Source organism: Felis catus, chromosome B1, assembly GCF_018350175.1.
Source record: "Felis catus isolate Fca126 chromosome B1, F.catus_Fca126_mat1.0, whole genome shotgun sequence".
Taxonomy (NCBI): domain Eukaryota; kingdom Metazoa; phylum Chordata; class Mammalia; order Carnivora; family Felidae; genus Felis; species Felis catus.
The window spans coordinates 21,487,728-21,514,796 of record NC_058371.1 but is presented as its reverse complement, the minus strand read 5'-3'; the positions used below and the strand labels follow the sequence as shown (position 1 = coordinate 21,514,796).

Genomic DNA, 27,069 nt, shown 5'->3' with positions numbered 1-27,069 from the left:
TCCACAAGCGTATATTTGTTTATTTCCACAATCATCATTTACCAAGCCTCTTAGATGTGCCAGGCGTTATGTTAAACACTGGTTAAGTCCTTATAAACATAAGAACTGCTCTTCCTCTCAAGGAATTCATGGTTAAATGGCAGAGACAGATATGTAAACAGATCATTGCAACTCAGTAGGAATGGGGGAAAGGAGTGCAAGTACCAGACCAGGGATGTATAAAGAAAATAACTAGGATTTCTTGAAAGTATAGTATTGACTCTCAGGGAACTCTCAACACTCTCACTGTTGTCAGAATTTCAGACATGTTATTACAAGGGATGTGATTAATTAGGACTGATTTGGTGCAGTATCTTAGGAGAGAGGGCATGGCAGCAGAAGTTTTCTGGCAGGTATCCTTTCTGAGAGTCTGAGCTGAAGAATCACGTAGACCATTTGATATGGAGTAAAGATTCATCTTCTTGGTAATAGCTGCAAAAGTATCAGGACTCACTTCCAGAGAAATTGAAAAGCTGAACAGGAAGCTGAAGCTAATTGAAAATACTATAGGAGCTGACTAGAGCTCAGAGACTATTATAGTTCCCAGGTACAGAGTGAAATTAGACTCATTCTTGTTTCTATGAACAGGTTAGGACCAGATGTTGGTTACTTATTAGCTTAGTTGGTTCCATGAGGTAGTGGCAGTAGACAGCCATGTTGCTAACTAGCAGATCTCTATAGCAGACACGAAAATGAAGCATCAAGGAGACCTGATAAAGTAGCAGTTTAACACCAAGTACTGAGGTGGGGATAAGCATGCATTGTAATCCCAGGGGAACTACTGAAGTATTCAGGAAAAGGTCTCAGGCACAGGTTGGCAGGAACGCAAGTACTGCAAGTGGGAAATAAGGGATGCGTTCTGATAATAGGAAGGAAATCGGAAGCTCAGTTCTTGGTTCCAGAACAGAAGAGACACCACCATCCAAATCTTCAAGGTACAAATAATATTAATTATATTTAATCTCCAAGAATTTTTTATTAGAACAAATTTTTGAAATCGATAATTAATGAGCTATATACTTCACAGGTTGATGTGCTCCTTACTGCCTAACAAAAATTATGTTTCCATCTCCCTGGATTTAAGAGCTTCTTCATTGGGTCTGCTGATAACAGCAGCTATCTTTCACCTGATGTATTCCACCTTATAATAAGCCATTTAAAAGAGGCATCTCCAGGAAAGATGGAACATGGAAACTTTGTGTTAAACTTCATATTGTGTCTACTTTGAAGAAATTATTTCATAGAAGCATACCAGTCTTCAGCTCTGTGCTTCTGCTACCCTCCAGCTTCTTGGAGAGGCCATTTCCCTTATAGCCATTATAAACTTGAGGGTTTTCTCTACAATACTCCTTAGCAATGTAAAGGCTATCACTTCCTCAATTTCCCAAATGTGTGTTTTTTAGTTTGACCATCAACCTATGGAAATGAAGAATTTTTCTTAAATGACCATGACTTCTATAACTCCTGTCAGTGTTTTCCCTGCAGTTCACAGATGGTCTAGTTATACTTTACCACTTTTGAAAGCTTATTTTTTAAGTACATAATATTGGATTGATAATAAAGATTTTCATTTTGGTAATGTTTTTACACCTAATGTTATATAATTCAGGTTTTTTGGTTTTCAGGTTAGTTTTTCCAATCGCCTTAGGTACATTATATTTATGAATGAGTTTTTCTGTACTGGGAATTTGTGATGCAAAAGTATTATTTACTGAAACAGTACATGTTAATGAAAAATGTTTAGGTTAATTTTAAGCTTTAGGAATTAACTTTAATTTTTTTTTTCAACGTTTATTTATTTATTTTTTGGGGGACAGAGAGAGACAGAGCATGAACGGGGGAGGGGCAGAGAGAGAGGGAGACACAGAATCGGAAACAGGCTCCAGGCTCTGAGCCATCAGCCCAGAGCCCGACGCGGGGCTCGAACTCCCGGACCGCGAGACCGTGACCTGGCTGAAGTCGGACGCTTAACCGACTGCGCCACCCAGGCGCCCCAGGAATTAACTTTAAAAGGCGCCCCAGGAATTAACTTTAAAAGGCGCCCCAGGAATTAACTTTAAAAGGCGCCCCAGGAATTAACTTTAAAAGGCGCCCCAGGAATTAACTTTAAAAGGCGCCCCAGGAATTAACTTTAAAAGGCGCCCCAGGAATTAACTTTAAAAGGCGCCCCAGGAATTAACTTTAAAAAGATATATTGGGGGGCGCCTGGGTGGCGCAGTCGGTTAAGCGTCCGACTTCAGCCAGGTCACGGTCTCGCGGTCCGGGAGTTCGAGCCCCGCGTCGGGCTCTGGGCTGATGGCTCAGAGCCTGGAGCCTGTTTCCGATTCTGTGTCTCCCTCTCTCTCTGCCCCTCCCCCGTTCATGCTCTGTCTCTCTCTGTCCCCCAAAAAATAAATAAATAAACGTTGAAAAAAATTTTTTTTAAAAAAAGATATATTGGATTGAGATAAGCAAAAAAAGGTATTAAAGTAGATCAGCCAGTGAATACACATGTACTTAGCCTGTTCCTTGTAATATCAGGATTATCCATAGATTCACACCAATTGCTACAGGGAAATGGCTGTATTTGTTTTTTTAAATGCTCAGAACATTAACATGATACAAGATCATCATCATTTGTAAGCTAGTAAGGCTTCCAAGAGGATTAGTAAACTGGTTTGAATATCATTTTTCCCTTTATTTATTGGTTCTTATTTTTGAATGTTTATAATAGTGATGTTAGAACTTAAAAAGGTTTAGATTTTCTAAACTTTAGAAAATTCAAAAGCAAAGCTGTATCTTTTAAAGGTCTGAGAGTTCTATCTCATATTTTGGGAATCTACTAATCTGAATCTGTCCCTTTCCTCTGAGATTCTAGTAATTCATGGACCGCTGCTCCTTATCAACCTCCTAAACACTATAAAATTTAGTGTGGTTAGAACTGTACCACATTAAAAAAAAAGAAAAAATTTACTAAATTCTTCGTCTGTGCCGTTAGGTCATTCATTAAGAAAATAGTCTGTTCATAAACTGGAGAAAGAAGCACATGGACAGTTGGAAGGTTTGAAAGTGATTAGGCATATAAGTATGTAAAACATGATGAAACTAAGATTATTCATATTTGACTCTAAAAAAGTTTTAGATTAAGTGATCTTCCAGCTGATTATTTTATAATGAACTCATTTGCATATAGGAGGCACACAAGAAGTATCTATTGAATGAATGAATTTACATTAGCTCATTAGTTGATTTTAAATACTCATCTTGGAGGGGCGCCTGGGTGGCGCAGTCGGTTAAGCGTCCGACTTCAGCCAGGTGACGATCTCACGGTCCGTGAGTTCGAGCCCCGCGTCGGGCTCTGGGCTGATGGCTCGGAGCCTGGAGCCTGTTTCCGATTCTGTGTCTCCCTCTCTCTCTGCCCCTCCCCCGTTCATGCTCTGTCTCTCTCCCAAAAATAAATAAACGTTGAAAAAAAAAATTTAAAAAAAAATACTCATCTTGGAAACAAAATTGTTAAAAGATTATATAGATAATAAATAGAGTTTTGTCCAATAACTTTTGAGTTTTTGTTTGAGGGTTTCTGTTCATGCTTGTACTTGTCTAGCACATTTAAAATTTTTGTTTGGGGACTCATATTTATGCTTCTGTTTTGGTTTAAGAAAAAAGGTAAAGAAGCAAGAAGACCAGATGATCTCTGGTCATGATGACGATTCTAATCCAAATACATTTATTTCTAGGGAGCATAGGAAAACAGGTAAACACCCATTGCTGATTTCAGGTAGACGATAATGATCAACATCAACAGCAGACATTGCATTTAGTGGCAATTCATTAGAAGCATTCTCTTCAAAACATGGCACAAGATAAGAGTGCTTACTATTACTGATAACTGTTCCACATCTTATTTAGAAATGTGGACCTCTCATAATTAAGGCAATGAAAATGACTATAAATATTAAAAAGGAAAAACTACCAACTGTCATTATTATGAAAGAATTTATGATTCTTTACTTAGAAAATCCAAGGAAAAAATTATTAAAATGAAGGAATTTAAAAAGGTAATTGGATACAGGGAAAATATACCAAAGTCAGTAGCTTTCCCATTCATTAGAAATAGCCAGTTGAAAATGTAACAGGAATAAAATGTTCCATTCACAATTCACAATTACATAGAAACTATAAAATGTACCAAAAATCCACCAAAGGTATTTAAAACTTATATGAAGAAAACTGCAAAACTTTACTGAGAGACATAGTTGAAGACCTGAATAAATAGATCTCCGTCTTCCCAGATGGGAAAAATCAAGTCTCCTAAGTTATACCAAAATTGAATGTCATCCCCAACAAAATGCTGGAGGTATTATTTAAATAGAACTTGACACAATGATTTCAAAGTTCAGTTAGAGGAGAAAATTGAGTATCAATCACCATGAATATTTTTAAAATATTGATAATAAGATGAAATCTCACTTTACCTAATATCAAAGCATAACTACATGCTATTAAAACATGCTATTAAAACTACATGCTAATTAAAACAGTGTGGCATCTGAGTATGAAGAGACAAGTAAGTCAGTGGAAATGAATAGAGAATATAAAGCCAAGGAAAGGGGGTGCCTGGGTGGCTCAGTTGGTTAAGCGTCCAACTCTTGATCTCAGCTCAGGTCATGATCTCACAGTTTGTGGGTTCAAGTCCCGCCTTGGGCTCTGGGCTAATAACATGAAACCTGCTTGGGTTTCAGTCTCCCTCTCTCTCTGCCCCTCCTCCACTTTCTCTCTCTCTTTCAAAATAAATAAATAATAACACGCTTTTTAAAAAGCCAATGAAAGCATTGATTTCCTGTTTTGTTCTTCATCTCATCGCGTTCTTCAGCCAGATGAACCCATTCCTTACAGTTGATGGTAACCAAACTGTTCTAGGATCATTCTAGTATACTGGGTTAACATGGGAAAATTGGTTTTTACTTTTTACCAGTTTATGTTACATTTGAGTAGTGCCAGTATATATTACTACACTATATCATTTATCACACTAAATTGAGAAGAGGCAATGGAGGAAGTAACAAGTCTACAGTAGTAGGAAGCCATTTTAAGCACCCAGGCTCCAGTTATCTCTTTTTTTTAATTTTATTATTATTATTTTTAATGTTTATTTTTGAGAGAGAGAGAGAGGCAGACTGCAAGCAGAGGGAGGGGCAGAGAGAGAGAGGAAGACACAGAACCAGAAGTAGGCTCCGGGCACTGAGTTGTCAGCACAGAGCCCGATGCGGGGTTCCAACCCACAAACCATGAGATCATGACCTGAGCCGAAGTGGGTCACTTAACCAACTGAGCCACCTAGGCGCCCCTCCAGTTATCTCTTATACATAAATCATATTCTTCCCTTTTAGGGTATATTTTTTTTTGTTTGGGACACAAACCATTCCAAACGCCTTCCCAGTTCTTCTTTTAAGGTGGTGGTAAATAAACCTGAAGTCACCACCTTATGCCATTATCAAAACGATGGGTACTATTATTGCTAAGGCAACAGTGGGTAGAATTCATACAGTGGAGTTTTTGTTGTTTCAAAAATTTATTTAAATTCTGGTTAACATAGTGTGATATTAGTTTCAGGAGTAGAATTTAGTGACTCATAACTTGCATATAACACCCAGTGCTCATCACAACAAGTGTCCTCCTTAATGCCCATCACCCCTTAAACCCATCCTCCCACCCATCTCCCCTACACCTCAATTTATTCTCTATAGTTTAGAGTGTTAGAGGGCACTTGGGTGGCTCAGTGGGTTGAGTGCCCAACTCTTGATTTCAGCTCAGGTCATGATCCCAGGGTTGTGGGATCGAGCCCTGTGTTGGGCTCTGCCCTAGGCATGGAGCCTGCTTAAGATTCTCCCCCTCCCTCTCTCTCTGCCCCTTCCCCTCCCATTTGTGCATTCTCACTCTCTCGCTCACTGTCTCAAAACAAAAAAAGAAAAAAAGATAAAGTCTGTCTTATGGTCTGCCTCTCTTTTTTCCCCCTGTTCATCTGTTTTATTTCCATATATGAGTGAAATCATGACATTTGTTTTTCTTTGGCTGACTTATTTTGCTTAGCATAATACACTCCAGCTCCATCCATGTCATTGCAAATGGCAAGATTTTATTCTTCTTGATGGCTGAGTAAGATTCCAGTGTGTGTGTGTGTGTGTGTGTGTGTGTGTGTGTGTGTGTGTGTGTGTACACACCACAACTTCTTTATCCATTCATTAGTCAATGGACATTTGAACTCTTTCCATAATTTGGCTATTGTTGATAATGCTGTTGTAAATATCAGGGGACAGGTATCCTTTTGAACCAGTATTTTTGTATCCTTCAGGCAAAAACCTAGTAGTGCAATTGCTGAATCATAAGGTAGTACCGTTTTTTTTTTTTAATTTTTTGAGGAACTGCCATACTGTTTTCCAGAGTGGAAGCAACCAGTTTGCATTCTCACCAACATTGTAAGAGGGTTCCCCTTTCTCTGCATCCTCACCAACATCTGTTGTTTCCTGTGTTGTTAATTTAGTCATTTTGACAGGTGTGAGGTGGTATCTCATTGTGGTTTTGATTTGTATTTCTCTGATTATGAGTGATGTTGAGTATCTTTTCATGTGTCTGTATGTCACCTGGATGTCTTCTTTAGAAAAATGTCTATTCGTGTCTTCTGTCCATTTCTTAACTGGATTATTTGTTTATTGAGTATTGAGTTTGCTAAGTTCTTTATAGAACTTGGATACTAACCCTTTAACAGATATGTCATTTGCAAATATCTTCTTCCATTCCAAAGGTTGCCTTTTAGTTTTGTTTCCTTTGCTGTTCAGAAGCTTTTTATCCTGATAAAATCCGAGTAGTTCATTTTTGCTTTTGTTTCCCTTGCCTCTGGATCTAGTAAGAAATTGCTCCAGCTGATGTCACATTTAGGTCTTTCATCCATTTTGAATTGATTTTTGTGTATGGTGTAAGAAGGTGGTCCAGTTTAATTCTTTTTTGCATGTTGCAGTCCAGTTTTCCCAACACCATTTGTTAAAGAGACTGTCTTTCCCATTGGATATTCTTTCCTGCTTTGTTGTAGATTAGATGACCATATAGTTTTGGGTCCATTTCTGGGTTTTCTGTTCTATTTCATTGATCTATGTGTCTGTTTTTGTGCCAGTACCATACTGTTTTGATTACTACAGCTTTGTAATATAACTTGAAGTCTGGAATTGTGATACCTCCAGCTTTGCTTTTCTTTTTCAAGATTGCTTTGACTATTCAGAGTCTTTTGTGGTTCTGTACAAATTTTAGGATTGTTTGTTCTAGCTCTGTGAGAAATGTTGCTGGTATTTTGATAGGAATTTCATTAAGTATGTAAATTGCTTTGGAAAGCATAGACATTTTAATAATACTTGTTCTTCCAATTCATGAGCATGCAATGTTTTTCCTTTTGTTTGTGTCATCTTCAATTTGTTTCATACAGTGGAGTTTGAATGAAAACCTTAAACTCTTCTTGGTCAGATTTCTTTTGATACCATTACTCAGGTGGTTAAAGGATTCAAACTGTGTTTTCTCTTTCTATCAGTAAAGAATGGATTAGAGGCAAAAATCACAGGTAGGGCATTACTGTAAAATTTTAGAGAAGTAGTGAGTGCTTAGACAAAAATGGTGGCAGGGGTGGATGTGAGAAATTAGAGGGAGAACAATAGGTTTTGTTGATTGATTGTTAGTAGAAATTGAGGAGAGGGAGAAGTTCTTAGCATTAGGGCATGGAAGGTGGATCCCATTCCCGGCTGCAATGGTCCAGCAAGTTTAGTGTCCTGGGACCAGTCACAGCCGCTTAGGGAGGAAAGTTTGATGAGAAAACACAGGTACATCATGAGCAGTAATGGCAACAGCAGGTAAGGGCAGAAGTCACAGATCAAGTCCATATTAGGTCATAACGAATAAAGATGCTAGAGGCAAAAATTGTGGTTCAGAGTGTTAGACTGAGGCATGACTTCAGATTGTGGTGCGGAAACCATGAGAGCTCCACACAGAGGGGACCTTCAGGAAGTTCATTGGAAATGGGTCTTGGTTGATTATGGCCAATTAGGTCCAAGAAATAGCCTATCAAGAAGAAAGCAGGAGAGTAAACTGTGGTCACAGACAAGATTGATTTCCCTGTGCTAAGAGGAAGAAGAACCCCCTGGGATATATGTGTAGAAAAGGACCTAAGATGTTAAACTGATCGCTGAGGAGTATTGAAGGAGATTATTGCCCATTTTTGACATTAAGTTGTTCAGTGTCTCACTTCTCACCCATGGCAGTGCCGAAACAATTTCACAATACCTGTGGATCACCTGAGTGTTATTAATACATCGCTGAGCCAACTTGTCTCTGGTACTGAGTTGCTTTTTTCTTCTAAAGCATTATTTTTATGTCATTGCTCTATGTAAGAAGATTCTATGTAAGAATCTTCTAAAGCCATGTTGTCTATCATTTTAAATTCCAGTGCTTTAGTCTGGCATTCAGAAATCATTTTTCCATGAATGCAAATCCTCTGCTCCAAGGAGGTTATTACCATTTTCAAATATGCTGTGTAGACCTAGAGTGTTCATATCTCTTCCTGACATTAAAATTCATATTTTTTTCTTCCTGAAGCCCTCTTATTAACCTCAACCTTTACAATGCTTTATTTCTGTTTACTCTAACTGGATTCACTCCTTGCTTCCATGTTTGTACCTTTTGTCTCTCCAACTAGTATTTTTCCCCTCCGTATAGGTCATGTATTTCTTAAAGGCAGAGACTATATAGTCTTATCTTTTATACATACCATTAAAAAGTAGGGAGTGAACCTTTCTTTTAGTTTTTATTTGACTACTTGTACAATGTTTTTAAAAATCTTAGTGTTCAGAATAGTGGGAAAAGATTAGTCATTTGCCTGGCTTTTCATTTAATAAAGCATGACTTAGAAATATAAAATGTAGTCTCCTTGTTGAAAGTTTTTATGAATTGTTTTGATGCGACTTCTCAAGATATTAGATACTTAAATAACTTTAATAGTCTATACACAATCAGCATTATGACTTAGTAGACATAGAAGAGACAATAAAGAGAATAAGCTTGCCCTCTTAAATAAGAATTTCTTATGAAATGTGTAAAAATGTTATTTTTGTATTTTTGATAATCATGTAAATTGCTGTTAACTCCATAGAGGCAGAGTGAAAATATGTATGAAAAGGTTTTGTTTGACCAACCAAATCCACTCATAGGAATTTACCTCAACTCTTTGTAGATGTATTTAAATATATATATTCTAGGCTGGTCATTATAACATTATTTTATAATAGTAAAATACTGTGAATCACTTAAATATTCAACCATGTGCAATGCATTAATCGTGCTATGCTACATTCACTATGAAATATTATACAACTACTAAAAAATAGTCTAGTAGAGTAGTGACATGGGAAAACAGTCTTGATATATTAGTAAGTTAAAAAGAACAGATAACTGAACAGTATAGTGTAACCCCATTTTTTGCCAAAAAGGAAAAAAATCTATGTATCTGTAAATGTTTAAAATTCTGTCTTCTAAATTGTATACAATAACTATGCATCACTTTTGTAATTAGGAAAAAAACCTATTAAAAATAGATTTGCTGTAATTCAGAGAGAAAATAAATAACAGTGATAAAGATAAAATTATTTATCTATGAGGACTGGTCTTGCAATTAAGGAAACCAAAAGAGACTTCCTTCCCCTGCCCCCTTCTAATTCTGTAAAATCTTAACCTTAGGTTGAAATCAGAATGATTATTGGTGGTAATTGTACTGTAGTGATCTAGAGTTACCAACTTCAGATCTAATCTAAGCACTGCCACTAAGTAGTTTCCTTAGGGCTAGCCCTGAATAGTGTTCCGGGTTTCACTTTCTCATTTTATTTTATTTTTTAAAATATTTTTTAACGTTAATTCATTTTGAGAGAAAGAGAAAGTATGTGCACGAGAGCAGGGAAGGGGCCGAGAGAGGGAGAGAGAGAATCCCAAGCAGGCTCCATGCTGTCAGCCCAGAACACCACGTGGGGTCAGTCTCACAAACTCTGAGATCATGACCTGAGCCCAAATCAAGAGCGGATGTTCAACCTATTGAGGCACCTAGGTGCCCCTTTTTTTTTTTTTAGAAAATCAATAGACTAGCAAATAGACTTCTAATTAGATAAATAATGCTACATAGAGAACACATAGCAGGCGTTCAGCAAGAGTTAGTGTTCTTCTAAAGAAACTACTAGCTCAGAGATCTAATGTTCTCTGAAAGTAAAACTTAAGTAAATCACAGGTCCTTCAAAGTGTCAGTTCAGAATTTTCAGGGCCTTAATGATATTTATTGTAGGATCTTTCACACATTAATTCATTTTATTCGTATGGGTAACTTATTTATAAAATGATTTAGTTCTCCAGAAGACAGTATTTTCACACTTTTTCATTTACTCTGTTGATTCACTTTCAACATAATTAAAAGCATTTAGCTTCTAAAAAATGTTATTTCCCACAGTCCAAATTTATCTGCTTTCTTTAGGTTGCTATCAGCAGAACAGACATTGAAGACTTAGACCTCTATGCTACATCTCGGGAAAGAAGATTTCGTTTGTTTGCTTCTATAGAATGTGAAGGGCAGTTATTCATGACTCCATATGACTTTATTTTGGCTGTTACAACAGATGAGCCCAAATGTAAGTATATTTTCTGAATTCTCTTAATCATTTTATAAGATTTTTTTCTTATCTCTAGTTTGTAAAAGGGTAGAACAGTATAAGTTTTCAGAACAACTAACCCAAGTAATGTGGTATTTCAAAAGACGTGATGCTGTGCAATCTTACTAGACTAATATTTCTTATAAACTCCTACTGGCATCTCTTTCCTTTTCACAAACTTTTATTTTCTTTTTCTTAGTTCATCAAACTTAAAAACACCTTACTCTTCATATTTTTTTAAGTTTATTTATTTATTTATTTTGAGAGAGAGAGAGAGAGAGAGAGAGAGAGAGAGAGAGAGAGTGAGTTCCAGCGGTACAGAGGCAGAGAGAGGGGGAGAAAGAGAATCCCAAGCAGGCTCTGTACTGTCAGCGCAGAGCCTGACTTGGGGCCCAAACTCAGGAACCGTGAGATCATGACCTGAGCCAGAGAGTTGGACACTTCACTGACTGAGCCACCCAGGAGCCGCATATAATAGGTTTATATTCTCCCTATTCAGTTCTTATATCTAGCATGAACAGAGTAATTCAGAGGACTGGATTTGAAGCTAGACCTAGGCCAAGAATTCTACCTGTACCTCTTCTGTATTTGTCACGGCTCCTACACTGTAAATATAGACTAATTGTTACTCATCTTTCCATATGTTAAGAGCAATGGTTCTCAACCTCTTTGGCATTATGTACATTCTTGCAAATCTGATCAGTGTCTGATTAATAGAAGACAGCTGTATTCCCACCTCCTTTTTTTATTTGGTACATTGCAGTGTGTTGTTTTTCATGAAGTATATTAAGAAAATCTGCCTCACAGATAAGTAGGCAAAGGGAAGAGCATTTTAATAGCTTTTTCAGGTATTTGTAAATATTCTTCTTGGTTATTCTATCAACACTCGGCTCGTGGTAGTTTCTTAAAGTTTTGTTGCAATGTGGAATTTGAAACTTTTGACATCTGTTATGTTAAAATCCAGTGGTTTATATTGTGCTTTGAATGGATCTTTTACCCTTATAATCTTGTAACATCAAATGGAAGATACTGGTTCACTAAGTTATGCAGATCTTCTAAATGTTGACATATTTATTATACAATTTTTGAAAAAATCACATTCATGGATATTATCATAAAAATCTTTACATATTGGAAAGCTCATGGTGGTATATACACGTTTTCCCAAATTCTGATTTTCACTTGAAAGCTCAAATGTTTTGACTGGCAACAAATATTGTTGGTGGTTATCCTGAAGTGATAGCTGACTGTTCATTTGTAAGAGAAAGCCTGCCAAATACCGAAGTCCAAATAACCATAATTTATCTGTCATTTGTTCTTTCAAGTAAAAATGTGTTCCATGAAAAAAGGTTCAGTTCGCAACTCACAGAGTCACAGTGCTTGTTCTCAAGACAACCACAGTACTTTGGAATACAACAGAAGTGCTTTATGCACACCTCCCATTTCATCTCACAGCATGTTATCGCATGTATGCAAAGACACCTATCAAGTGCCAGGTATTGCACTAGGTACTGGAGATAAAATGGTGAGGGGAACAAAAAAGTAAATAAATGCCCTCCACCCTCATGATGCTTACAGTCTGGTAGAAGGAATCAATGCTAATCAGTGAAATAGACAAATCAACAGCAAATTGTATCCGTGTTCAGTGCCACGAAAGAAAGATACTCGAGGCTGTGAGAGCATATTTTTGAGAAGTAATGTAGTCGAGTAGCTCAGGGAAATCTTCCCTAGGCAAATAAATATCAACGTGAAATACGACTTGTGAGTAAGAGTTAACTAGGCAAGTAGGATGCTGAGAGTAGACAGTTTCAGCCGAAGAAACAGCATGGATCAAGACGCCATGACAAGAGGGAATGTGATACACGGGAGGGGAAACCGATCTGGGCGGCTGTAGGGCAAGGAGCAGGGAAGGATATGGTACGAGGTGCGGCTGGGGGTGTGGGGTGGTGCCAAAGCTTTGAGCCTGGAAACTTATATTAAATTTCTGTTTTTATCCCAAAAGTGATGGAAAATCATGGCAGTAGTTTAAGCTGCAGAAGAATTTGGTATGTTAAAAAAGAATTCAACTGACTACATTTTAAAGACCTTTTTGTCTTTATTCAGTGATCATGAGTCAGGCAGCATCCCATCTAGCAGACAGAACAGAGCTCCAAGGAGCTGTACAAAAGACATATAGGCAGAAAGGAACAGGAATAGGGATGTCATACCAGGCAAAAATGTGGGTTGATTATCGTAAGGTTACTCCCCTTTAGAGGATGGCAGGGGTCTGTCAAGCAGATTACCTAACTAGTGCTGATTGACTGATTTAAGATTCCATTTCTGGCAGAGCAGAAACTGTAATTAAGTTAAGTTTTGGCTTGGTGACATGGGTCTTAGCATAAGCAACTCTGTTGGACCTATTGCCTTGTTTTTAACAGGTACATACCATAATTAGATTGTGTTTTGAAAAGATTTTTCAGAGTGGAGATAGATTGGAGAGGGCCAGGGTGAGCGTGAGCAGATCAGAGAGGAGACTCTTGTCCAGGCTTGAAAAGCTTCTAATGATGGTAGCAATGGTGATGATGGACTAATGAGTACTAAAAATTTCTGGCTGGTTTAACTGTATGGATGACAGTAGGGACCAGGTTTGAAGGGAAAAATTAAACTTCAACTGTGGACATGATGGATTTAAGATGCCTTAGACATCTAAAGAAGAGATATTGAAGACACAGTTGTGTCTGGCTTTTGATCATTCATTTCAATTCTTTGAAAAGCAGTGTACTAAAGAATCAGTTGTTTGATAATCTACTTGAAACTGCCAAACAAATACCTGAAGTTATATTAGAACAAATTATAGCCATTTGTTTTTTCTTCAGAGACAGGGATGTGACAAAACCTTAACATGAAATCCTCAAGTTCTAATATACAGCATGGTAAACATAATTGATTAATACCATATTGTGTAATCATAAAAATTTCTAAGAAAGTAAATCTTAAGCATTCTCAGCAGTAACCAAAAAAGTAACTCTATGAGGTGAAAAAAAAATTGTAAAAGTTCAAAAAAATTAAATCCTAAATAATTTGGCAAATTGGCTACTTTGCAAATTAGCTTTTAATCAATTAATTTTTGATACTTTATATTATTTCCATTGGAGATGAGGGGAGAGGGCTGGGTAGAGTATATATTTAGGGTTCATCTGTACGTGGTTATTAATGCAGTATGTATGGATGAGATTGCCTAAGAGGCAGTGTAGTAGGAGAATACAGAGGACCAAGGACTAATTCTTGAGGAATTCCTAGACTTTAAATGGTGAAGGTACAAAGGCTTGGAAGATGAGTCTCAAAAGGACACCTAGGAGTATCCAGAGACATGGGAAGAAAGTCAGGAGTATGGAGGCATAAAGGCCCAGAAACACGAACAGAATGGTCAAATGAGACGTCAAGTTAGATGAGGGCAGAAAAATGTCCATCAGATTTAGTAATTTGAAGGTGATTGATGATTTTTAAAATGATGTTTCAGTGTAATGATTAGGGCAAAGACCAGATAGCAAGAGTAGAAGATGAAGAGATGAAGACAGGCAGTATAAAGGACTCTTTCAAGATGTTTGGCTGTGAAGTAGAAGGGAAAGGAAAGATCATAGTTGAAGTAGAGACTTTTATCCTGCAATATTTTGCCAGGAGATGCTGAGGATAGCACTACAGGAGAGGAACAAACATCTGAGATGAAGAGAGTCAGCGGTAGTCCACTTTGGGAATATGTAAGGTAGTAGCCAGAGAGAAGGCTATAAATTAAGTAGGACTCTTTTTGAGGAATTTGAAGGCTGTGGTAGGGATTGGAACTCTCTGTGTTCCTTTAGCCACTCTTTCTTCCCTCCCTTCTGGAAATATTTATTGAGAACTTACCATATGCCAGATACCATATTTTGCCTTGGAATTGGTTGATACTTTTGTCCTCTTAAAATATTTCAAGCTTCATAAATGTAGAGACTGTACATAGAAAAGACCCTTATACAAAAATATATATGTGTTCTGTACTTTTTTGTTTAATTGATGTCATACAATGTGGATTTTTTTAAGTTAGCATATATTTGATAAAGCTATTAATGTATTTTTTAAATATCAAATGGCATTTTTGCATCAAATTCTATAATTTTTGTCAAACACATATTTCTTTAAGTTTACTTATTTATTTTGAGAGAGAGAGACAGAGAGATTGAGAGCACAAGTTGAGGAGGAACAGAGAGAGAGGGGGAGACACAGAATCTGAAACAGGCTCCAGGCTCTGAGCTGTCAGCACAGAGCCCAACACGGGGCTCCAACCCACCAACTACAAGATCATGACCTGAGCCAAAGTCAGACACTTAACCAACTGAGCCACCCAGGTGCCCCTCAAACTGGAACTTTTAAAATATAGTTAAGAGCAATCACTAAAGATCAAGATATTTGTAAAAACTTTTTTTAAAGTGTAGGGTTATAAAAAGAAATATTTGCCTCAGAAGAGAAGATAGGTTTCACAGACTGAATATTATTAAATCATACATATACGATTTATATATATATATGTATATTGGCATATTGAGATGAGACAGACTTGTATTTAAATGTTTATTTATTTATTAGACAGACTTGTATTAAAATTTTTTTAAATGTTTATTTATTTTTGAGAGAGAGTGTGTGAGCGGGCGAAGGGTAGAGAGAGAGGGAGACACAGAATCCGAAGCAGGCTCCAGGCTCTGAGCTGTCAGCACAGAGCCTGAAGTGGGGCTCCAACTCAAGAACCAGAGATCATGACCTGAGCTGAAGTCAGATGCTTAACTGACTGAGCCACCCAGGCGCCCCTGGACAGACTTGTGTTTAAACCTTAGCATTCAGTTTCTAGCTTTGAAAACTTTGTTATTCAATCTTTAGTCTCATCATTTATAAAAATAAAAATAATAGCAACTTCACAAGGTTTTTGAGGATTGAGTGATATTGGTTGTGTTCAGTATAGTACCAGACACAGTAAGCACTTAATAAATGTTGGTAGCTGTTATTGTCATTGTCACCATCATTGTCATTGTTTGAATCTATAATCATAATTAAAAACAAATCTTTGATACAATTTTATGGTGACACCAACACGAATAAAAGGGGTATGCTGTGTGAACATTTGCTTAATAGTTATAGTTTAAATAAATGTTAATTGAGATATACATTTGGTTGCTGATCATAGCTTTGTGTTTGAAATCTAGAAAATTTCTTATTTTACCTACCTAAATAGAACCTAAAAGGTAAATTTCCCTTCTGGAACTAAAGTAGGTAATTGATTACTTTCACATAGTATTATTTTAATTTTAGTTTTAGAAAATATATTGTTAAAAAATTTCAAATATACATAAAAGTATTAAAAATATAATGAACATCAACCTATAGCTGAAGAAATAACATACATCTATTAGAGTTGAAGTCGCTCTTCACCCAAGTTATATTTATATATGTAGTAACTTAATACGAAATAAGGAATTCCGAAAATCAGAAAATCCTTTGAAGAACAATCTTAATGGCTCTTTAGTCTTTATAAAAAAAAAAAAAAGCTAATAATACTGAGCATGGTAACACATCCGGCAGAATGAATATGTCTTTTGTGAATAATGTACCCTGGAAATCTCATAAACCCTACAGAGCTCGAGTGTGTCACTTCCTCTTCTGATAAATAGCTTCTGAACATTGCATAAGAGCGTGTGCATGTACTTTTGTACCATTTATTTTTCTTCTGTTCTCATTGCCATATTTCAATAGCAACAGAATAATAAATATTATTTACAATGTTCTGTTCATTTTGGAAAGGAAGATATCTTTATGAAATAGGTGTATTATAGTTAAGGTTAAATGCTGAATTCTTCTTTGTAAATTTGTGATTTTAATCTTTTGGTTACATGTTTGTAAAAACTATCTTAGGTAAAGAAAGGATGTTGTTGCTACATAGAGAAGAAATCTATCTCCATAAAAATCAGCTTGCTAAATTTTAGAATATATTTCTATCCTTCCAATCTTAAAATGACTTAAAAGAAGAGAAAGGTACATGGCAAAAACTGCCTATCTCATAATCTTCACTTTGATATACTGTTTATAATAATTGTGGTTAATTATAAAGAAATAGCCACATTGCCATGTAGAATAATTATTGGTTGTCATTATTGTAATGTAGCTGAAATAATTAATATTTACCAGTTCCTAATGCAGCTGTGTTATAGGACTTAATCACATAGAAACCTGGAGATAATTCTTAGGCAGGCATTCACAGTTTTCAAATCTGAGTATAGGAAATAATAATGTTGACTGTCCATTTATTCCAATATTATAAGACTTATAGTGTTTTATATCTTCAAGGGTGTGAGGAGGAATCAGTAGGTAGTAGTACCTACTTTATTTCCTACTTTAGTAGGAATCAGTAGTGATTCTAGGTATTTTATTCGACTGTAACACTCTTGTTCCAGAAATGAATCTTAAATATAGGGAAAAAATGGAAAACAGGATGAGGGTCTCCCTCTCACATTACCTGCTCTCTCCTTCCTCTCTTTTTCTCATTGCCCCCATTCTTCCACTCCACCCTAGAGAGACCAGGCATTTGAATCATACCCAGAGATACTAGCACAGCCGAGATCATGGGTAGTGAAATTATAAATTCTCTGTGTTAATATTTTTATTCTAGTATGAATATTTAACAAATATCAGTATTTGTGTTGTAAGCCTAAAAGATTTTTTAACATGGATTAAGTTAACTTTATAAATCCAGAAACCCCCAAAGTAAGATAATGATTATGGAAAATGTTTACTACCCCACTGACATTATTTATTATACCTAGTTTATAGTACATGAAACAGATACGTAACATAAATAAACCATATCTTGGATCTACATCTTGAAGTTAAAAAAACATTGCCTGTTAGATATAAAGTCTGGTGTTATGAGTTATGGCTGTAGATTGGTTACTGAATTTGGATATACATTGCATGAAATATTTATTATCTAATTCTTTTATATTTATTACAGTTGCTAAGACGTGGAAGTCACTTACCAAACAGGTAGGTTAAAGCTCTTGGTGTCATATACATGCACACTATGTATATGCATACCCACTTTGGAAAATTGTTTGGCGTTATCTTCTAACACTAAAGATACACATACACTATACCTAGCAGTTCTACAACAACATACATATGTGTACTAGTAATGTTAAGCTTGAATATACTCTGTGTTCTAGTAATTTTACACTAATGTGTGTACATAGAGAAGCTTATGCTTTCAGGAGAGATTCACAGGAATACTATTAGATTAGTCATAATTGACCAGAAAGACTACAATATATCAATAGTAGAAGTGATGAATAGGCTTTTACATATTCATACAGCAGTTGCTATACCAAGTGAAAACAAATGAATTATACCAGTGCTTAAACTCGATGAATCTTGGAAATGTAATGACAAAGTAAGCAATTGACAAATATATAAATTACAAAACTAGGGGGAAAAATCATAGTGTTTAAGAATGCAGTCATTGGTGGGAAAACCAAGGAATGATAAATTTAAGACATTATTTACCTCTGGGAAAGATGGAGGGAAATATCATAAGTAAGAGCTACAAAGAGGCTTATAAAGCACTGGTAGTTTTCTGTTTCTTAACAGTTTCTACTTTATTTTTAAAAAAATTTTTTTAATGTTTATTTACTCTTGAGACAGAGACAGAGCATGAACAGGGGAGGGGCAGAGAGAGAGGGAGACACAGAATCTGAAACAGGCTCCAGGCTCTGAGCTGTCAGCACAGAGCCTGACGCAGGGCTCAAAGCCACGAACTGTGAGATCATGACCTGAGCCAAAAGTCGGACGCTTAACCGACTGAGCCACCCAGGTGCCCCAACAGTTTCTACTTTAAATTTTAATATATTCTTTTTGTACTTTTAAATGTATGATAAACTTCAATATTAAAAAAATCAGTATTAGTATAGCATTCTAGGGAACTTCTTTAAACAGTTAAAGAGAACCCTCCCAAAGCCTGTAGCAAATGCAATGTTTACATGTGAAACTTTAGACATTCTCTTTAAAATTATGTATGATATAGGGGTGCCTGAGTGGCTCAGTCGGTTAAGCATCCGACTTCGGCTCAGGTCATGATCTCATGGTCCATGAGTTCAAGCCCTGCATCAGGCTCTGGGCCGAAAGCTCAGAGCCTGAAGCCTGCTTCAGATTCTTTCTCCTTCACTCTCTCTCTCTGCCTCTAATCCACTTGTGCTCTCCTTCTCTCTCAAAATTAAATTAACATTATAGTAATAATAATATAAATAAAATTAGATATGATATAAATATGTCTCCTATCACAATTGCTAACTCCCTGTTTTACTACAGATCGAAGCTAATGCTGTCTATTAATTTGCTAGGGCTGCTGTAGCAAATACCAAAGTTTGGGTGGCTTAAATGACAGAAATTTATTTTCTCACGTTTCTGAAAGCTGGAAGTTCAAGATCAAGGTGTTGGCAGCATGGGTTTCTTCTGAGGCCTCTCTCCTTGGCCTGTAGGTGGCCATCTTCTCCCTCTGTTATCCTCACATGTTGTTGTTCTGTGCATGTCTGTGTCCTGATGTCTTTTTATAAGGACACCAGTCATATTGGATTAGGACCCACCATAATGACCTCACTTAACAATCTTAATTACCTTTTTAAAGGCCCTTTCTCAATACAGTCACATTCTGGTATACTGAGAATTATGACTTCAAATGTAAATTTGAGGTGGACATAATCCAGGCTATCACTTGTAGTATGACAAGAAGAAAGAAAGAGGTTCTAAGGATTAGCACAGTAGGAAGCCATATGATTTAGATAAAAATGTAAAAATACATAGATTTTCAAATGTATTCAAATTTAGTAAAAGTTTAGCAAGGTTGCTGCTGAGTATAAGATTAACCAAAGTTAATACAATGTTTCTGCACCAGCGATAGCAATTAGAAGCTGCACTGTCAAATAAGATACTTTTCACAATAGCAACAAAAACTATTACTTTGTGTACCTAACAGAAGATGTGCAAGACATTGTTATATTTTTTAAAAGACATGAATAAACCGAGAAATAGATCATGTTCATGGATGATTCATTTGGAAGAGTAAGGATCCAGAATTTTCAGAACAATTCTGAAAAGGAAGGAGGGGAAAACATCAGGATGAGAATAATTGGGCCTGTGTCATATTAAGATTAATAATAGAGTTATAATTAAAATAGTATTGTATTATTGCAAGAGTTTTTTAATTAGATGAAAATAATAGAATGTAGAGTTCATAAACAGACCCATGCATATATGGAAAGATCTGTAAATCATTAGAGAATGAATTGACCTTTAGATACTGAAACAATAGTCTTTCCAACATGGAGGCAAACAAATTAAATACTAAACTGATCACCATATACAAAAGCAAATTTCAGATGGATTAAGTTCTTATTTTTGACAAACAAAAATTCTGAAATATTAGAAGTAAAATAAGGGATACAAGAGGATTCTTTAGATAAGACACAAAGCAAAGCTCAAAGGATATTTGGGCAAATTTTATTAAATTAAATATGAAAAGCTTTGGCATACCAAAAGAGCATTAACAATGCTAAAAGATGTATGATAGATGGGAGAATATGCTTACAGTGTATTAACAGAAAACATTGAGTGTCTTGTACTCATCTAGAACTCCTGTAAATCAATAGAAGAAAGATAGCCAGCTCAATAAGAAAAAAATGAGTAAACACAGAATGGCCAATAATATATGTAAAGGAGCTCAGCCTCACTACTAATCAGGGATATGCAAATTAAGCCAATAATATGTTGCTATTTCACACCCGTCAGATTATCAGCTGCCAGAAATCTCACAATACCAGTAATTAGCACCGACAAGAAGAAGAAAGAACCAAGGTAGAATGCAAATTTGTATATTCACTTTTGAGAGAAATTTGTCAATATCTAATAAAGTTGAAAATATATAATCAAAAGCTCTACTTCTAGAGATGTATACTAGAGAAATAGTTACACCAGCAGTCCTGTACATGTTTTCTGTTTTCTTCTTTCTGCAGCATCAGTTGTAACAGCCAAAACACACAAAAAAAACAATATAAAAGTTAGTTGAGAAATGAATAAAAGAATGGTCACCGAGGCATATCAAGGACAAATTCAATGTATAATACACAACTCTGGTGAATAAATACATTAGAGCTATAGGTATCAACGTGAGCCAAGATCAAGAGTTGGACCCTTTACTGACTGAACCACACAGGCGCCCCTGCAATATAATTCTGATGCTACCCATCCAAAGTTAGTTTCAGACTCCATAGATTTAAGGACACAGTCCCCAACAAGACTGCTCTCATTTCAGATGCCACATGCAAGTTCAAGTGTCCCGAGGCCACCCACACTTCTGACCAACTGGCTACAAATCCAAGAGGTTCCTGTAATTCTCCTCAAGTTCAGTAATTTTCTAGACTGACACAAAACTGACAAGCATTCCATATTTATTAACAGTTTATTCTAAGTGCCACAAGTCAGGACTAGCCATATGAAGAGACTCCTCGGACAGGTATAGGAGGATCCGAAACACATGCCTTCCGTGCCCTCTCCCCACCTCGCACATCGGCGTGTTCACCAACCTGAAATCTCCACTGAGCTTGGGCGTTGAGTTTTTATTGAGGGTTTCATTATCTAGGTATAATTGGTTCATTGGCCAAGTGATTGAGCTCCATCTCTAGTCCCTTTTCCTACCCCACCCCAGAAGTCAGGAGAGCTCAAAGCTCCAACTCTCTGATCCCACTGTGATTCCTTCTGACAGTCAGCAGCCCACCCTGGGTGTGACTCAAGGATTCAGAGTCTCCTAGGAGCCAGGGGCAAAGGCCAAGCAAAGCATTTATTACACAGCACCACTACCTATAAGAGACCAAGATAGGCACTGAATGGGGAGGGAGATTCACATTCCAAGTGGAAATACAGATTTTAATACATTTTAAAACTTCTTAAAGTCAACAGGAGACAAAGATCAATGTGTTAATTGGATAATCTAGACCAGAAGAATATGAATTATTACTAAAGTAAACTGCTTGGTCAGTAAGGATCTGGCCCATCATTTAGAAGTTGTGTGACCTTGGGTGAATTTCTTATTCTTTTTAAGTCTCAGTAAAATATGCAGAATGAGGTTTGTTTTTTAAAATTAAATGAGAGATTGTATTAGCCCATTGTTAGGCACATGGAGGGCACTCAGAAAAAGGTAGCTATGATTTTTTTGATTGTAAACTCAAGTGGAGTTTAAACTAGAAGAGATGGAATTGAATACATGGAAATAGTTAAAATGGAGGAGTGAATATTTGTTTAATAGATATGGTATACATTAAAGTGTATATAATATATGCAAAGTGTTATTTTTCATCTCTTGCTCTAACAAAAATATTCATGAGTTTACTGTTGTTTAAGCAGTAAATATCTGGCTTCTCATTGTTGTTCATACCTGAATTCTTACCTCTGTGCTGTTGCTGCCCTAATCAGACACTACTGATTGTCCGGTGGCATCTGTTACTTGCAATGCAGAGATAACACTACAACGGAAATGAAAGCAGGGTTCACAGATGGACTTCAGGGAAAACCCCTAAAAATAACTCTCCCAGGGATTCTTTATTTGCCTGCTAACTCAGCTTTGTAATGAAAAAAAAAAGTTTATAATGGCACAGAATATTTTTAGATACAACTGCATCAGGAAGGATTTGTCTAAAGTGTTTCTCAAAGTGTAATGTGTAAAAAAAGAAAAAAATCACCTGGAGTTCTTACTAACAATACAGATTCTGTTTCAGTAGGTCTGGGAACTGAGACCTCCTTTTCTTACAAGCTCCCAGGTTATGCCTGGGGTATTGGGGAACCATCGTTGTGTAGCAAGAATCAGGTCTGGAATGTAGAAGTGGTTTCTAGTGTTCTTCAGTGTGTTCCTTAGCCAACTACCTTTTTTATTTCAAATTATTTCAATTTATCTTACCAAATCCCTTAATAATTTTTCTTCACAATTAACCAAAATATAATTTTCATTTAATTATTTTTAACTAAGTATTAACAATAAATTCAGAATTCCTTTGGTGTCTGAGCAATGATTCAAATATTTAAATTTTCAAACTAGTTCCCCAACCTGCTGTGATAGTTTGATTTTAAAAAGACAGACTAAGCAATTGCAGTCTGTGTTTTTTACTGAATATTAAGTTAAAATTAGAAAAAAAAATTGAAAGTGGCCACCATAACTCAGTACCCTTGAACTCCTGCTTCATCTGATGTCACCATTCTTTGAGTCACTACTAAAATATTACTCATTCTTTCCCAGTATGACCCTCTGTCCATTTACTTCTTCCAGCTCCTTAAATCCAAGACGGCTACAGAGAAGAGACAGTATGTGAAGCCAGGTCACCATCTCTGACCTTGATAAGGAAATCCACCTTAATTATGGCTTTCATGAAACTCAGTGTTTTATCTTAAAGTGATTTTTTTATATATATTCTTCCAGTTGCTAAACTTATCTTAAATTTTTGATAGCTCTAATTGAATTTAACTTAGCTTCTTTATTATTTATTTTATGGTTAGACTGTGGGCAAATACTAAGTTTTGTGGTTGAATGAACCACAGGTATAGAATAGAATAAATACAGCCATGTCTCAGGTCCTTTAAGTGAAGAATTTTTTTTGCATAGGCATTTAAATACTTTTTATTTATTTTATAAGTAAGTGGTTTACCATTAATATTATGATACCTTATGTCATAGGAATTAAATCAAATGCTCTCAGAAACACCACCAGTTTGGAAAGGATCCTCAAAGCTTTTTCGCAATCTTAAAGAAAGAGGTAAATTAACTTTAATACTTATGCATTTTTAAATGGACACTATATTATTTATACTATTTATATATTTTTTCCTCATACTTAAAGTAATTTTATTCATGTGTGTATATGTGTGTGTGTGTGTGTGTGTGTGTGTGTGTGTGTGTGCATAGAGAAAAAACTGAAAAGAAAAAGAGTAAAATATTAATAATGATTGTTTCTGGGTAGTGGGATTAAAGGTGGTTCTTATTTTTATATATATTATTCATGTCTTTCAAATTTTTTACAACAAAATGAACCTTCATAGTACAAAAAATTATTTTTTAACTATACTGAGAAGTGTAGGTTAGGGGCGCCTGGGTGGCTCAGTCGGTTAAGCATCCAACTTTGGCTCAGGTCATGATCTCCCAGTCCGTGAGTTCAAGCCCCGCATCAGGCTCTGTGCTGACAGCTCAGAGCCTGGGCCTGCTTCAGATTCTGTGTCTCCCTCTCTCTCTGACCCTCCCCCGTTCATACTGTCTCTCCCTGTCTCAAAAATAAATAAACGTTAAAAAAAAATTAAAAAAAAAAGAGAAATGTAGGTTATATTTACTTACAAAAGCATTTCTTAAAAATACTGATCTCCAACTATTTTTCTTCCTTCCATTTTACTTCCAGGCAACTATAGATATTTAAAAATTTAATCAGTATGAAAAACTTATTGGATGTCTTTTGGCCACCCAGTTTGAACATGTTTCTTTTAAAAACAACACTCACTGCAAAATCCACCTGTTTCATCATACTATCTTAGCTGTATCTATTTGTCTAAGTCATGGATTCATACACTTCCTTGCAATCAAATTATACTGATTTTATTGCTGTTTTCTTTGACACTGTACTTTTTGTTCATATTTGTAGAAAACACTAATTAACAAAATCTTTTTAATCTTACGAAGTAATTTTTCTTAAAAATACACTTTTTAACATGCTCAAGTATAAGAGTATATAAAATAAAAATGTTAAAGAAATTATATGAACAATTATTGGTTTGAAAATAATTATAGTATACTCTAGCATGAAGACCAGTATTTTAAAGGAATAGTTATAGTCTATATATTTTATCTGAGTATAATTAGAAATTCAAATTGCTTTCACCTAGTTGACATGGAATCTGAAAGGAGTAGACACTTTACTTTTTATTGTAGGATTTTTCATAACTAGGGTTTTAAAATTAGGGCCATGGTATCTTTAAAGCTCTTAGAAATTTTTTCCTAGAAGTTGTCTTAAAGGTCATTCAAATCTTAGGGTGGGATGATAGAATCAGGAAAATTCAAAGCTCAGAAAGAGAAGTTAGCAAATTTAAAAATATTTACTTAATACTTCTAGTGGGAAAATACAAATTGGATCAAGTATAATCTAAGAAAAATAAATGCATGGAAGAAGGAAATTCTTTGTAGTTAAGGAGAGCATTAAATCTGGAAGCCCTAGGTTTAGGCCTGTCCTAATCTTCTTTATGTTGTATGCATATTAGCATGTTTTTCGGGGGACATGAGCTGTTCAGTGCTATCCCACAGAATTATCTGTATAGTGATGGAAATGTTGTATTTCTGTCTTGTCTCCCATAGTATACTGCCCTTAGCCCCATGTGGCTTTTAAGGATCTGAAAATGTGGCTACTGTAACTGAGGAAGTAAATGTTTTATTGTGTTTAATTTTAATTGTTTTAAGTTTAGGTAGCCACATCTGGCCAGTGGCTACCCTGTAGGACAGTGCAGAGCTGTGTCACAGTGATTGGATTATTGAAGCAATCCTTATACCCGAAAAGCTTTAAAACCTTTAGGTTAGGCGAAGTAGAATGTTACAGGCAGCCTTGCTTTTTTTATAAATAGGTTTAAGTGGCAAAGGAATTTTAAAGCTAAATCTTTAGAGCTATTAAAGATTAGTTTACAAGTGAATTATATCTGCTTAAAATATTTCCCAGCAAGAAAATGCAGTTTTACAAAAAGTTAATTGAAATGCAACATTTATGAAAGCATTATCCAGACTTAGTCATAACAGCCAACTGTAGTGCATCATAATAGAGGAACTAAATAGTATAATGTTTTTAAGGAACTTCCCTTAGAAGTTTTTTTGTTGAATTTTCAAAAGAAACCTAGTTGGCATCTTTCTTACCCTCTTTTTTAAAGATCACAGCATTACTATATGCTTAGCATATGTATTTATTTTATTTTACTTTTTGATCTTGGGTGGCCTTAAATTGAAGGGCCAGTTTAATAGTTTTCCATTTTTGTAATTGGAAAGCATTAGCATTAAGAAGTTACAGTTCATGTGTAGTAGTATTTTCTCTTTTCCTTGATCATTTTTATTAAATTATATCATGAGCTTCACTTTGTTCTCCATGCCTGTGGATTACACCACCTCAGAAACCATTTGGTCCTACAGACGGGTACCTACCATGATAATTGTGATCAGTGCTCTCACTGTTAAGAAGTAATCATTCCCTGAGGGAAACCTTGAGTTAATTATCAAAGAAAAGATGTGTAGTAGTTATTAGACTTCTTTATCCCAACCAGCATCTCTGTATTCCACCAGGTCAGTCAGAACGACGGTCAGTGAGATGGGATTGTGAAGACATAGAGCTTCCTTTCCCATCCCATTTTCCTTTCTGTTTCTCTTCCTTTCTTCCTTTCTCCCTTTCTCTCTTTTTCTCTTTCTTCTTTTTTCTTTTCTTTCTCTCTCTCTCTGTTTCTTTTTTTTTTTTATGAGGGATCCCTATGGAATCTAGGTATTGTATCTTTATATACGTTGGCCATTCCAGAATCTTTCTCCCATAACATTCATGGCAGTCAACCAGAACTATCTGTCTATAGGTCACAATATTGTAGTATAAACAAAAGAAGGGAATGCTTTCACAGGGCTTCTAGCTAGTTCCCTTCAAGTCTTCTGACAAACTGCCTGACAGTGACTCCTGTCCTCTTTGTTCTGTAACAAAGAGGGGAGCCTCAAAGAGCATCAGGGAAAATGGAGTTTCAGGGTTCACGATCTGATTATTTAAAGATTTTCGTATGCCTTTTTACCAAACTTTAGGACTATCTGATATCTGGAGAAGTGTTAATTGACTTATTCCTGACTCTGATTTTCTCAGGATCCTCTTGGAAATTCAGTGAAGCATGAATTCTAGTTTGGGGTGCTATGCCCAAAAGTAAGAATTTGAGTAACAGAATATATATCTTTACTCTGAACACCTTTTGAACTTTGTAATTCTGGGATTATAGAGAACTCGGGATGCAGTATTCAGAAAGTGTAAGCCATTTAATTAAAACAAAAATTTCTTAAGAGTACATTTAATAGAAGCATTAAGTTTGTCAAGAATAATAAATGATAACTTGAAAGCAGACAAGTTTCATTTTTTAAGCAATACAGAAATTAGATTTGTAAGCAAGAATATCTAAATGTTTTTTCTGAAAGTTCAAGCACTTTACAGTTTAGCTTTTTTATTTTATGCTAGATTCACCCATTGAAAAC

General features: G+C 35.8%; 1 protein-coding gene across 5 annotated transcripts in view; it reads left to right on the top strand.

Annotated features, from left to right (window-relative positions):
• Positions 1–27,069, top strand: part of MICU3 (mitochondrial calcium uptake family member 3) — a 112,453-nt gene that overhangs the window by 40,215 nt on the left and 45,169 nt on the right. For all 5 annotated transcript variants that reach the window (XM_023252408.2, XM_006930595.5, XM_023252407.2 and 2 more), the window contains exons 2-4: positions 10,568–10,721; positions 17,755–17,786; positions 23,512–23,590. In XM_023252408.2, coding sequence (XP_023108176.2) covers positions 10,568–10,721; positions 17,755–17,786; positions 23,512–23,590 — 265 coding nt within the window. The remainder of the gene's footprint in view (positions 1–10,567; positions 10,722–17,754; positions 17,787–23,511; positions 23,591–27,069) is intronic.